This window comes from Musca vetustissima, unplaced genomic scaffold (assembly GCF_032173495.1).
Source record: "Musca vetustissima isolate MV318-11 ecotype Yass unplaced genomic scaffold, APGP_CSIRO_Mvet_v1 utg12161, whole genome shotgun sequence".
Taxonomy (NCBI): Eukaryota; Metazoa; Arthropoda; class Insecta; order Diptera; family Muscidae; genus Musca; species Musca vetustissima.
The window spans coordinates 125239-139705 of record NW_026879491.1 but is presented as its reverse complement, the minus strand read 5'-3'; the positions used below and the strand labels follow the sequence as shown (position 1 = coordinate 139705).

At 27.9% G+C, this 14467-nt stretch overlaps 1 protein-coding gene across 2 annotated transcripts in view; it reads right to left on the bottom strand.

Annotated features, from left to right (window-relative positions):
- Positions 1–9740: 9740 nt before the first annotated feature.
- Positions 9741–14467, bottom strand: part of LOC133324405 (innexin shaking-B) — a 103828-nt gene continuing 99101 nt past the window's right edge. For both annotated transcript variants that reach the window (XM_061533246.1, XM_061533247.1), the window contains 3 exons: positions 10439–10605; positions 10190–10368; positions 9741–10109 (listed from right to left, as the gene is read on the bottom strand). In XM_061533246.1, coding sequence (XP_061389230.1) covers positions 9917–10109; positions 10190–10368; positions 10439–10605 — 539 coding nt within the window. In that variant the 3' untranslated portion in view covers positions 9741–9916. The remainder of the gene's footprint in view (positions 10110–10189; positions 10369–10438; positions 10606–14467) is intronic.

Here is a 14467-nt window from a genome sequence, read left to right as displayed (position 1 = left end):
TCAGAGATGTCATAGTCACACCTTGACTTCAAAATAATGCCAACTAGACATATTGTTAAAATATTGAAGTGGAGATCCGAACGAACCCGGACTAGAGTCTTCCACATTCCTTTATGCCAAACAAGGACCTGATGTGGTGGTTCATTTGAATCACTCTTTTGTTCTGCTCTAAGTATAGGCACAAATAAAAGAAATTATACAGTGACCTAAGTTATTTTACGATTCATATTTTGATTAAGTTTTTACGCAATTATTTGGGTATCAATTCCAATAGAAAGAGTCTGCGACATGATGAACTCAAAAATATGAAAACTACATTGGAGCAATGTGAAAATTCAAATATTCAATGCCGAATTATAGCTATTTTGGGTAAGAAAATGACCCACAAATACAATACCTAAAATGGGGATGACCATTTTATGGCTCGACAAGGACCTATATTGGCAATTACCTATGAAGAAGTATTTTATCTTCTGAGAGTCGGAAATTACAAATAGCAGCTTCATTTATAAAATGATACCGGGGTGTTTAAGTTAAAACTACATAAAAAGTATTATACTAGAAAGTATGTTTGCCTTTCAAGAGTTCTGAAATGCACATTATTGCCTCTTCCTCGTAAGGAAGGACATTTTTTGACATTCATCTTCAATATCGATAAATAGGAGCGGAGCTTTTGTATGAGGGCTATGTCAGAATATGGACCTATATTCAAAAAATTCTGCCAAATTCTTTTAAACGATGATGTGTTTTGACCTTCCAAGAGCCACGTCAGAACATGGACTAATATTCAAAATATTCTTTATTCTCCAAGAAATAAATTAAAATATGGTTTAGGAAAACTTATACAAACATATTAAAAAAATAAATAAAAAAACAAAATAATTTGGAACTTTTGTAATTGTTTGTTCGTTTTTATTCTATAAATAAAAATTACATAAAATAATAATAATAATAAATAATTACATTTAATAAAAAGAGTTTACATCGAATTTTATAATAAATTAGAACTAATATACAAAAAATGGGAAATAAATAAAATTAAAAACAAAATTTTATTTTAAATTTACCTAAAAAATAAACTTACAATTAGGTTGAAAAAATATAAAACTAAAAAATTAAAATAAGTAATAGATTAATTTAAATTTTAAACTAATCGCTATATTAATTAGAGTACAGTGTATTTGTTTGTTTTATAAGATAAAGATGATATTTCGTTGTTTTACTATTATTGCTCAAGTTACGCTAAGTAATATAATAATAATTATAATGAAAAGGTTTTTTCTTTCATTCGAGTCATACGGTGCATAAATATGAATACATTTTTGTTGGTTAAAAGCAAAATAAGACGGACACAAAATTAATTAACAAAATAAACTGTAAATCACAAAACAACCCACATTACACAAAACAAAATTAAAAAAAAAAACAAAAGAAAATAACAAATACCTTGGGGAAACGAAAAGGAAATATATGAAGTAAACATAGTTGTTGTTTTAGACTATATAATATTTCAATGAGATTATAACCTTTGTTTTGTTGTTGGATTTAATTAATTAAAATTTAGCTACTAAATACTAATGGCATTGCAAATTGCATTTCATTTCAAGATAGTAAATATACAATAAATTCAAATAAAACAAAATCAGATTGCTTAATTTGTTTTCCTCCCTACGCTCTCTTTAGTTAATAGAACTAAATAATATTTGGCTAAAACCTAATGCGTCTTTAAGTATCTAAAAATTTAATATTTGAATAGTTTAATATATATATATATATTTAGTTTTATTTGAATTGCTTTAAAAATTTCTAAGTTTTTTTTTTAACAAAAAATTCAAAACTAAATTAATTTTGAAATTTAATTTTTTTCTCTTTCTTTTGGTTTTTAAGTGAAAAATATTTTTTTTTATATTTTCAGGAACAAATCTAGGCTTTTTGTTTTGTTTTAAATATTAATATTAATTTATTTTTACAAAATTCGTTTTAGTTTTGAATTGTTTTTATTTTTTTACTTTGTATGTTTTGTTTATATAAAAAAACTGAAATTTTAATTATTTTGTTTTAAATATATTACCCTAGATATATGCATGTTGTATAATATAACTATTTTTTGTTTGTTTTTTATTATTATTATCATTATTTATATATATATATTTAATTGTTCACCTAATTTAATGATATTGTTTTTGAGATTATATATAAACTATTTTTTTGTAGAAGGGGGATTTCCATGTTCTATTTATTTATTTTTATTATTATTGATAAGTATGCTATTTTTTATTTTAATTTTAGTTTTATATATATTTTGTTGTTATAATATATTTAAATTATTTATGGTTTTTATTTTCTGTTAGCACCTTGCTTTTATTTGTTGTTATATTACTTTTTTTGTTGTTGTCAATATATCATTTGTTTTTTTATATGTCCTTGTCTGTGAGGGGATTTGCCTATAATGGAAGTCTTTGGGGTTTTTTTTTTTAATTCGCGAATTTATTAATGCATAATGGGTTTATTTGTATATATCGATATTAATGCATGGTTTTGTTTGAATTTATTTCCTACAATATTTATGTTGGCAGTGTTTGTTTATTTGTGGTTGTAGTAGTTGTTGTCCTGTATATTTTTCATTCTTTGTGTTCTCCATTTTGGTGTCAATTATTGCATTTAATTTTAACATCGTCCTTGTTATTTCTTTTCACTAAATTAAACAAATTTCTAACTAGGCTTACAAAGCTCAAAATAAAATTCTTTCCAAGTTGGCTAATGGGTAGAAAAGATATTTTGGAATTTTCTTCATTGGTAATTTTGAAAACCTTTTGTTAATCATACGTAAAACGCTTCCATTACCATGTAAGGCGACAAATTATCGATATACATTTCTACTATATATCGATTATATCAATCAACTTCGATTTATGTCATCTAAGATGACTTAAATATTTGTTCCTAGGTAACGATAAAAGTATTAAATTTTTATTAATGAAAGATGTGACAAATGTATTGTATTGTTATTACATTGTAATGGGTCCCAGTGACACAACTTCTGGCTTTACCGTAAGAAACATTGTTTGTCATGAGCAAATTTGCTTTAGATAATTCACTCCAAGGACTCAATTTGCAGTATCTGTTCATTCATCTGATGAATTGCACTACACCCTTTTCAGACATTATTAAAACATTTCATATGCAAATTTAGCGATTTAAATTGTAATTCGTAAACTCCATTTGATGTTCATAATCTTTAATTTGAAATTCAAAGATTTCCTTGAATTTTTTAAAGATTTATTTGTAATTAAAATTTTTATTATTTATAATTCAAAAATTGGCATTTAAAATTCGAAATATTTCATTTCGAAATATTCGATTATGAAATTTTTAATTACAATTAGAATAGTTTGAATTTAAAGTGAAATTGCTTGATTTACAAATGGAATACTTTGAATTGAGAATGAAATGTTTTTAATTGCAATTGAAATATTTTGAACTACATATGTAATTCTCGTATTCTCAAATTGTAGGAAATCTCAAATTGTAAGAAAATTTTGGAATTTTCGAATTAAAATTGAATTATTTTTAGTTTATAGCGTTGGATCCTCTTTCGTAGGTTGTTAAGCGAAATCCTAACTATATTTGATTACTTTTTAAAGTCCGAAGGTATGATTCACTCGCAAAATTGTGTATTTATTGTGAGTCATTCGATGGCATGCTGAATTACATCTGAAATAGTTGGGAGTAGTAGCAATTGACAAGAAACGGCGAGAATTGGCCAAAAGGAGAGATGTCGTATTCCACCAGGACAACGCTAGGCCACACACATCTAGAGTGACTCGCCAGAATTTTCGATTCGATTTATAAATCGCTAAACTGAATAGATATTTGTTTATGTATATATACACATGTCTAATTCAACCCAGCTGATCCAATATATGGACATATGGCATTACTAATGATCATTTCAATTTTTTTAATATAATTTGCATTTTCCCTTCAGACATTTTTCCTTCAGACAACTTGGAAACTATTATTATTTTTTTCATTTAAACTAAAATTTCTCAAATCTTTTTGCTGTTTTCCAATCAATATCCATCCATTTCGAATAATATCTCATTCCGTTCATAATTATAACAACGTCCTTACAAGTATCCTAATGCAAATTAAGTTGTAGTGAATGGCATTTGATTTTAATTTTTGTTTGTTATCAGTTTTGTTTTTTGTTGTTGTTGTTGGTCTTGTTTATTAGTTGGTCTCTAAAATTGCACTGAATATTGTGTTTATGTCTTTGTTGCATTTTATGTAAAGTATTGTGGTCGCTGCAATTGTTGTTGTTGTTTTTGTTCTTGTTATATTTGGTTTGCTAAAAAATGTATGCAATTTGTTTGTTTTGTTATTTATTGGACGGATATTAAATTTGTTGATTTGTTTCTTTGTATGCAATGAAGTGATATTGGAAAAAAACTAAATAATTTTATTTTTGGTAATCAAAAAATTAGACAAATCCCCAGAATGGTTCATGATTTTTTTTGCTTCTTGAGAAAAAAAAGTAATATAACTACAAATAATTGCTTATGTTTTGTAACTAATCTTAAAAAATGAAAGAACGCTGTACAATATTTTGTTTTTTTGTAATTGCTAATGAGATTATTGTTTTGTTCTTCTTCTTCGTCTTATTTCCATACTTCTTGTGGGGAGAGGAGGATGAGTGGGACAATGAGGGGGGCAATGAGTATTACTTTGCTTAATGTTATATTTTATTTAATTTTTATTTTTAAATGGAATCTTTTGAACTAAGATTTGTAATGGCTTCATTATTTATTTCGTTTTTATTAAATTTATGTAACCTGAAGATTGCTCTAGAGATTTCTTTTCCTGTGGCCTTCTATTGATAATGTTTTAAGGGGAGTTTTTTTTTTCATTTCTTAAATCTTGCCTTAAATATGTTATGAGTTCATCATCAATGGCATTTTTCTTATATAAATTTATATAATTAGTTTGGGGTTTTTTAGTTTTCTTTAAAAAAAAGATATTTTTAATACTTTTTTCCTCTTGTTCTTTAACTGGGATTTGTATGTATGTGTGTGTGGATTTTAATTTTGTTTAATATGATATATATTAGTTTTATGGGGGAGTCTGAGTTTTAATGTGGATTTTCTTCTATTCTTGTTAGAATCTCTTTCAATATTTCCTTTTTTACTTCTATCCTTTTCGAATGGTTATTAGATGATGCGCGCTATTTTCTTTCTTTTTTATTTATTTTTTCTTATGTTTTGTTTTTGTGTTTTTTCTTTAGTTTAATTTTGTTTTTCATTTGAATATGTTTAATTTGTTGTTGTTGTTGTGGTTTTGTGATAAAATTGTTTTACAGTTTATTTTTCAAGGATGTTGTTCGTTCGTTTCAGTTGTTGTGGTTGATATTTGTCCTTCAGTTTTTTTCGTGTTCTATCCCAATGTCCGGGAATGGGTTTTTATTGTAATTTTCACTTCGTATTGAGGGCGCTTATTGCTATAGTTTTTCTTTAGAAAAAATACATGCTATTCGTCGTGTTCATTATTTTCAGAATGGGGGCCAAATTGATTTTATTGGTTTTTTTTGCTTCTTGGATGCAATTTTTTTTAGCGGATTTTGAAGTTTAGAGTTAATTGATACGGAAATATATACACTAAAGTTTGGAGTTCATGGAAATTAAATTTATTTTTTTTTTAAATAAAATATGAAGATCTAGAGAATGGCTTAGAGAGTTTTCGTGGTAAAATAATCTGTAATTTTTTACACAGAAAATTTTGTTTAACAATAAGGAATTTTCTATACTCAATATAAATAATTATTTCTTATTCAAGAATTTTTCATTGAGTAAGAAAAATGTTGAATATATATTTTAATACACATTTTAAAACGGGTATATAAAATGTTAAATTGAATTCTTATAAAACAAACGAAATGCAATATACAATTTTTCACTCAACATTAAAAATGTAAGAATTATTAAAAATTTTATTTTTCATCTTATATTTCCACAAAATTTTTCCTTATTGTAAACTCAAAATTTTTTATTCTGTGTAATCCTGCTTCTGAAATATTTCTTATCTGGTCAATTTTCAAAGTTTGTGATTTGAAGTTTGGTCATTAAAGTGTTATTTATATATGGTAAAATGTATATTGAATTGTATTCAAGTGTCTAGGGGGGGTTCGACAGGGTTTCTCTATATATAAAAACATATATTTTTGGGGTTCGCTATTAAAAAAGCAAGCTGAACATAGGTATTTTTATATAAATATGGGGGGGGTGGGACATAAAGTAAATAATTAATATTTCATATAGTTTTTTTCTTTCGAAAACCATATGTATATCCTGAAAATTATTGCATTATTTAAAGTGACATAAATTCGGAAATATTTCATTTTATTGGGGGAATATTCTTATACATTCCCATTTCGTCTGCTATGAGATGTTGTTTATTAAAAATATATATTCTCTAAAAAGGACTGTTATTCCCAAAGTTTTCAATAATGGAGTTTAATTGAATTTTATTCATCAATAATATGAAAAAGTATATTTTCTATTTTTTTTTTTAATTTCAATTACCTAGTAGATACTTTTTGGAATTCTATAATCATTATATACTCTTACAAAGATAAGACCAACAAACCCCTTATTTAATAAAAAAATAAAATTTAGAATTCTTAAATTGAATTTGATTGAAGAAAAATTTTGCATTGTCCCAAATAATAAGATATGACACCTTATTCGGAATTTAAATTTGATTTTGAAATTTAATTTGAAGATATATTTTTATTTTAAGGATAATAACTCGAATTATATATCGAATTAGAATGAAGAGATTTTTTTATTATCCAAAATAATTGATTATGAGATTTTATTTTGAATTTAAATATAATTAAATTTTTTTAAATTTATTTTAAGGATAAAAATTAGAATTATATATTGAATTTGAATGAAGAGATTTTTTTTATTATCCCAAATAATTGATTATGAGATTATATTTTGAATTTAAATATAATTATTTTTTTAAAAAATTTTCCCTGCTCCAAAAATTAAAAAGTTAAAAATAAAATTTTAAAATTAATTATTTACAGAAAAAATAGTTTTTAATAGAAGCTAATGTTTCTAAATCCTGCATCATGGATAAAATAAAATAATAATCAAGGAGATGGAAAAACTTTTCACAAAGAAATACAAGTTAGCATGGCCACACCTATTTTTATGAAATCAGTTGATTAACTTATCAATGTCTTGAGTCGAATTTTACACACAATCGCTAATATTTTAGTTTCTAGAAACATATGGTCTACCAACATCGATATGAAATTCCCAAATAGAACTGCACTATATACTAAGCTCTCACGAAATATTCGATAATATTACATGACTTTTTTTCATTTTTTTATGGTCCGATACATTTCTACTGATTAGCACCGCTACTGGGTGCTAAGAGCTTCATACATAAGATATCCTAAAAAGACGAACCTGCAGAGTAAAATGTGTAAGTCAACTGGTCCACAATTCCGAAGGTATCGGACTTTCCATTTTTATAAATTAAAAATAGTCGTAAAAAGGTGAACTGATGCAATTCCACAATTCTGAAGAGAAAAATTCTCAAAAATTTGGTCTATTAGAGTTTATTGAGGTCAATAGTTTCCACGATTCAATAGGTCATCGATTTCTACCACACATTTTTGTAGGAGTCACATTCTATCCAAAAATTTGGAATGTGATTGCCGATAAAAGCCTGGTAGTCCTTTGAAATGAAAACCTATTTATAGCCGGTTAAAAATATAAAACAAAATCATCAGTGTTGTGATTACTCTTGAAAGAGTGATCACATTCAGTCGTCCTCTTAATTCGCATTTACGATAAGATTAGAAATATCTGCCTTGAAAAAGTAGATCAACTGATGTCAATATAATCCAACCTCCTCAATTTGTATTGGGCTTCAACTGATGCTGCTTTGCAGAACTACGGCATGTTGTAGTGGTAACTGATAGGTGGGGCTTCTTTATCTGCCCAGTTAAGCTGAATCAGGTAACCTCAACGGGATATATAAATTAATATATTTACAATAAAAAATTATAATTATTCATTTGCAATGCAAACCAAATATTTAGAGCAAATCAAAATCTAAAGGCAAGTTTTTTATTACTAAATACTACAACTAAAAAAGTGGGACTGGACTCAAACCTTTATGTAATATTGTATATATATAATTGGAATATGTAATGGGGTTGGTGTTGTTGGACTTGTATAGTATATATATTGAAATATCTTGAAATATATATTTATTTGAATTTTGTTATTTATTTTTGTATATTTTCCCTGTTTTTGTGACTTTAAAATTTTGACTGCTTTAAAAAAATAAAATAATTTGCTTCAAATTAACAAATTATTTTTAATTGTTTAATTTTTTTAAATAAAGTACATAATTTTCATAAAATGAAAATTTGTCTTTTATTGTAATTAGTTTGAATTTATTAATTTTTTGTTGAATATCAATTTTTAACCAATAAACATTTTTGTGTATCACAAACTTTGTACCGAATTAAGAGAGAGAAAATATTTCACACAAATTATTGCCAGATTTTTTTCCTTTTTTCATTTATAAAAATTGTCTTTTCTTTAAAAAGCACACCTTCCGCAATTTTGTTTTTCTTACATCCAAAAGATTTTTTCATAAGATTTTCTAAAAAAGAACTTTTATATATTTTTTTATAGATTTTTTCTCTTTTTCGATTTGAAAAAATATGAACACATAGTAGTTGTTGTTGTGGTTGTTTTCTTTTAGGATGTTCTTTTAGCCAATACATGTTATTTTTCCCTAGCGCATGATGTTTGTGTTTCCTCATTTTACTTTTTGGCCAATACAAAAATGCAATTATACACCTTTTGTTGTCTCCAAATTTTTTCATCATTTTTTTCTCTTACTTTCCATTTATAATTTATTGTTTGTTTTTTTCGTTTTAAGCTTAAGGTTCTATCATGATGATTATTAAAAGTGTGTTGAACTACACAAAAGCAGCGGAGCCAGTGTGGTAAAAAAATTAAAAATTTTCTTTTGTGAATGATCGCCTGATATTTTTTTGTTGGTTTGTTTCTTTTGTAATTTATACTGTAATTGCTGATCTGATCCTGATTTGACTGATGGTAATGTATTCAATCGAACTAAACCTCATAAGGGTCTAAGGCGGCGGATGATCATGTTTGCTGGTGGTAGTGATGTTGTTGTGGTCTTACAACAAGTTGTATTGCTGTTATATTATTTTACAAATTGCCTTTGAAAAAATAAAAGACAATCGTCTGGTATTATTTATACATATATCGATCCTTAGCTTAAAAAATGGATGGACAAAAAAACAAAAAACTTCTTCTGATGTGAATTTTCCCGTCATGTTTCTGTTTTTCCTGTTTCTCTTTTGTTTGGAGCCTTTGCGTTTGATGTGAAATGGCTGTAAATGTACATGCAGTTGGAGAGAGGAGGGTGGAAATTTCTGGTTAATAGTATTTGGCTGGACTGGACTGGCATGGCATAGTTTACAGTTTTTATTTCTTGAATTTTGTGCGTCTTGAATAGTCGATTTGTTTCTATTTATGGAATCTACAGTCCCGACCGTTTTGTCCAGAAATTTCCCTGACCTCTTTTTTTTGGATGATGTCTTTGTGATCTCCAACGTCTTCTGATTGATGATGAAGTGTGTAAGTGGCTGTTTTCTATCTGTTTTTATTTCGTGGTTGTAAATTGCTAATAAAAAAGCAAATTGGCAGCATTGTTTGTTACTTTGTTATTTTTTATTGGATTTTCTTTCTGTTTTGGTTGTTTTTTTAGGTATTTTTCGTTTCATTGAAGTTTTACTGTTTTTTTATATGGAGACAACATTTTGCATTTTGTATGGTTTCTAATACTCCCAATATCATGCATCCTGAATTTCGCCCTTTAGTCCAGGCACCCTGTGGTGTTGGTTATGACCTAAACGATTGGCTAAATCCTGTACAACATCTCGAAATATAACCGTATCTATGTTTTCACCTAATAAATACAATAAAAACCAATCGCCCATCTTTGAACGACGAACGATTATTTCTATAGCGTCTCGACGCACTAACCTGTAATGAGATAGAGAGAGAGAGAAAAAACGAAAATTAGTTTATCTCTAAATTGAAAATAATTTCCAAAAAAAACTTACCTAAATCTCATACGAAATAAGTACACCCTCATACGTGGTGAAAATATAATAACCACCCTGTATATAATTGTTAATAATGTCAATAATGTTAATAATATAAACCAAAACCAAAGGAAAATATAGATTTTTTCATTAACAACATTTAATGGCAATATGCATATAGCATCGTGTTTTTCCACCTAAAAGAAGGGAATATAAAAAAATCAATATTAATAATTTTGTAATTTAATAAAATTGATTAGAACTCACCTCCCCGCTCGAACCATATTTAAAAAATGTACATTTGGTCATTCTAGGGAATATGTATATCATGGGATCCATTCGGTCTTCTTGATCGGCCTCCATATATTGTATCACATCTAAGCCAAATGTCATAAATTCGCCATCGAAAAATCGATTCATAAGAAACATTTGACCTGTAATATTATAAAAAATAAAATACATTTAATAAGTAATAAAATCCAAATATACATTCATAAAGAACGGAATTGGCAATTAAGAATTCGAAGATAAATCACCTTTTAAATTAGATTAAGATAACTTCCATCATCAAGCAGATATTCAAAAAACCTATTATTGATCATAGAGCATTTAGAAGTTTTTTTTGGGCCGCAGTTTATTAAGAGCTAATATTCTGGAAAGTCATTATCCTGTAAATACCAAAATTTGGAAGTATCGTTTGTTGTATCACAATGGATACAGAACATATCATATCAGAGCCTATTCAGTTCGACAACCAATAACACTGAATACTGGAAGGTACAGTTATATGGTACAGGAACTTGAGTCAATATTGATAATTTTCTTATAAGGACATTTTCTACACAGTAAGAATCCAAAATAAAAAAATTACAGCGAATTGGGTTAAAAACATTTCAGATTCCTAGTAAATTAAAAACTTTGACCCCAGAATAAGCTCAAAGACCCGTTTAATAAAAAGTACATTTAAACTTCTGGCCCAATATTCCATTGGTATATAATTTTCAACCTACGATTTATAGTGATAAAGCACTCGTATAAAGGTCCCGATTGTTTTAAGAAATGTTGGAGGAAATAAAATGATCACATCGAATCCTTATATTCCCTCAGCCTCATCGTTATATTGGTTTTAGATCATATGCTTCTTTGGACCAAATCCGTTACAGAGCAGATTTATAAATGAATGGTGTTTATGGTACCGATACTGTAACAGCCAATTATGTCCAATTTAGTATTGTAGATTCCGTTCAGGAATTTTTGAAAATCGGAGAAGTGATCGAAGTTGACCGCCATGTTAGCAGTCGTAACATCGTACAGGAGCTAAAATCGACCATAAAACTGTTTTAATGAGACATTTTAATGCATCCGGCATACAGTCCGTATTTGGCACAGAGCGATTATCATTTTTTCTTGCATCACAAAAATTCTTTAATGATAAAAATTGGTATCTAGGGAGGATTGTGAAAATCGACTAATTTGTTTGCAAATAGAGAGCAGGACTTCTATGAGAGAGGCATTATGAAGTTAATGAAAATGGCAACAAATCATACAACAAAACGGTGCATATTTGGCCCAAATTGAACATTCCGCATCATGTTAAATATATTCATATAGTTCACATAAAAATAATGGATTTCTTTTTCTCCAACCTAATATATTTATACAAAATCCAATGCAGAATTCAACTAAACTTAACACACGTCATTCTATACTCAATTTAATACGCTTTGCAAATTTCGTGTATATGGAAGAAACAAGTTTTTTTTTCGGTGCACCATTTACATAGAAGCGGGCGAAAATATATATGGGAGTTAAATCTTAATGTCAACCGATTTTTAAGAACCTTAACATAATTAATCTCTAACTCTTATTAAAAACCCTATTGCATACCCTCTGCCAAATTTCGCGTACATCTAACAAACATATGCCTTTTGGTGCACCATTTACATAAACTCGGAAGAAAATATATGAATATGGGAGCTATTTCTAAATCTGTACCGATTTCAAGGTAACTACGCACACATCATTATATACTTAATATAGTATGGTATTCCAAATTTCGATGAATATATATATGGGTACTATATCTGAATCCTTACAAAACTTAGATCATTCTAGACTCAATTTGGTGGACAATTTTGTATAAATCGAAAGAAATGTGAGGGTATTTGTGTCCCATTTGTATAAAATCGGATGATCATGGGAGCTATATATAAGTCTGAAACGATTTAGACAAATATTTACATACGTCAATCTGTACTTAATTTAGTGCGATATGCAAAATATGTCTCAGTCGGACAAAAATTGTGATTTGGATTAACATATGTGGAATCGGACAAACCAATATATGGGAGCTATATCTAAATCTGAACCGATTTTCTTCAAATTCAATAGGGTTCGTCCTTGTGGGAAGATACATGATTAGGCTCCAAAATGCGACCAGTACTTTGTTTACAATTTAGTATGCACAGAAAAACGGACGGACATGCATAAATCGACTGAAATTTCTATACATATTCCTAAATGGAACCAACTGGTTTCTGGTTTTCTTCTGCCTGTTACAAATATATGCACAAAAACACAACACCCTGTATCACAGTGTGTTGAAGGTATATAAATTATCCACCTCTACACTAGGCACGAATTCTAAAGACCTCCCTAAACCATAGGCCAACCAATGTATACCCTGGTCGGCAACACCGACTGACACTATTTTGCTTGTTAGTTGCCATCTTAGATTATTAATACTTTGACAGTGTCCCCAGATATAACTTTGTCCGATTGCATGTAAATGGTGTAAAAATACCAAACGCTTTCCCATTTTGCTTATAACTATAATTAAGAATGAAATTTGACAGTCATTTCATACTTAATTGTAAAATATTATTTCAATCGATCATACATAACTTTATTGGATTGATATACGATTTTACAGCAAAATGTCACCCCGTCCGAATTTGGTCCTTTCCCTATTTTTTGTAAGCAGCGTATGCAAAATATACATTTTAATTTGATTTTGAAGATTTTGATAATTTTATCTGAAATAAAACATTTAGAAGATTTCGTGTAAAATAATCCCCAAACATAAAGTTCTGAATTAGCCTTGACTAAAGGCAGATTACGACACTTCCAATAGAGCGCGACACAGTTGGATACCAGCAAAAATTCCATTATGTTAATGCCATCATTAATCAATAATGTTAGAGGTCATTTATAGTTATATAGTTTTTAAGTTTAAAACAATTTCCTAAACTATAACGTCACACATTAAGTTTATATTAAATCAAACAAGTAAAAGTAAACAAATTAAAATATAAATAGAAGTAAACAGTTGTGAAGAAGCCAATAGCCATTTTTTTCATTATCATAATAATAAAAATTTTATTATAATATATTAATTACACTTTATAAATCAAATTTATTTGTTTGCAAATAGTGTTTTTAATAGCCACATAAAAAAATATGAAAATAATTAAAACAGCAATATTTGATTTACTTCAAAAGAAGTCTTTATCGATTTGGTGAATTTATGTTTCGCATATAATAATTATTTTAATTGCCCATATAGAAATAATTCCATAATAGTTGGCGGTTTGTTGTTATTATTGTTATTGTTCCCCATAACCATATATGTTTAATTTTAGTTATTTTTCGGGAGATCATTAAAAACCCACAGATGTTTTCGTAATTTACATGGTAGGGAGATAAACACATGTGTATATACGTGTATGAGTTCAAGAAGATCATGATTTGTTAAATATCATAATATTTATATTTCGAAAAGAAATTACGTAGGATTAACAATGCAATTTGGACAATAGTTTATAATGATAATATTTATGTCTTTATACATGACCACATAAGGTCTTATAAACACATTTATAAAGTATACCATGAGTATAAGTCCGCTAGAATGGATTCTGTTTACAGGAGATCTTTAGGAATTCTTTTATGTACAGAGCCGATTTACAAATGTCTGTCTGTATGTCTGTTTGGTTGGTGCGCACGATACCTCTCGAAGGTTCGAAGATGGGAAATATCGGTCCACTCCTTCTGGTACCACCCCCATAAAATGGTCAAAATTGTGCTAAAAATCTATTTTATAATAACATACATACGGACTATCCGATTTTAACGAAATTTTGCACAACATATTGTCTTCACCAAGCCCAAATCAAGTTTGAAGATGAGACCCATTGGTCCACTCTTTCTGGTACCTCCCTCACAAATGAAGACAATTTTCAATATTTATAAATCCAAATAAATACCTGTACATTATGCCTTTCCCAAAAATGTTCT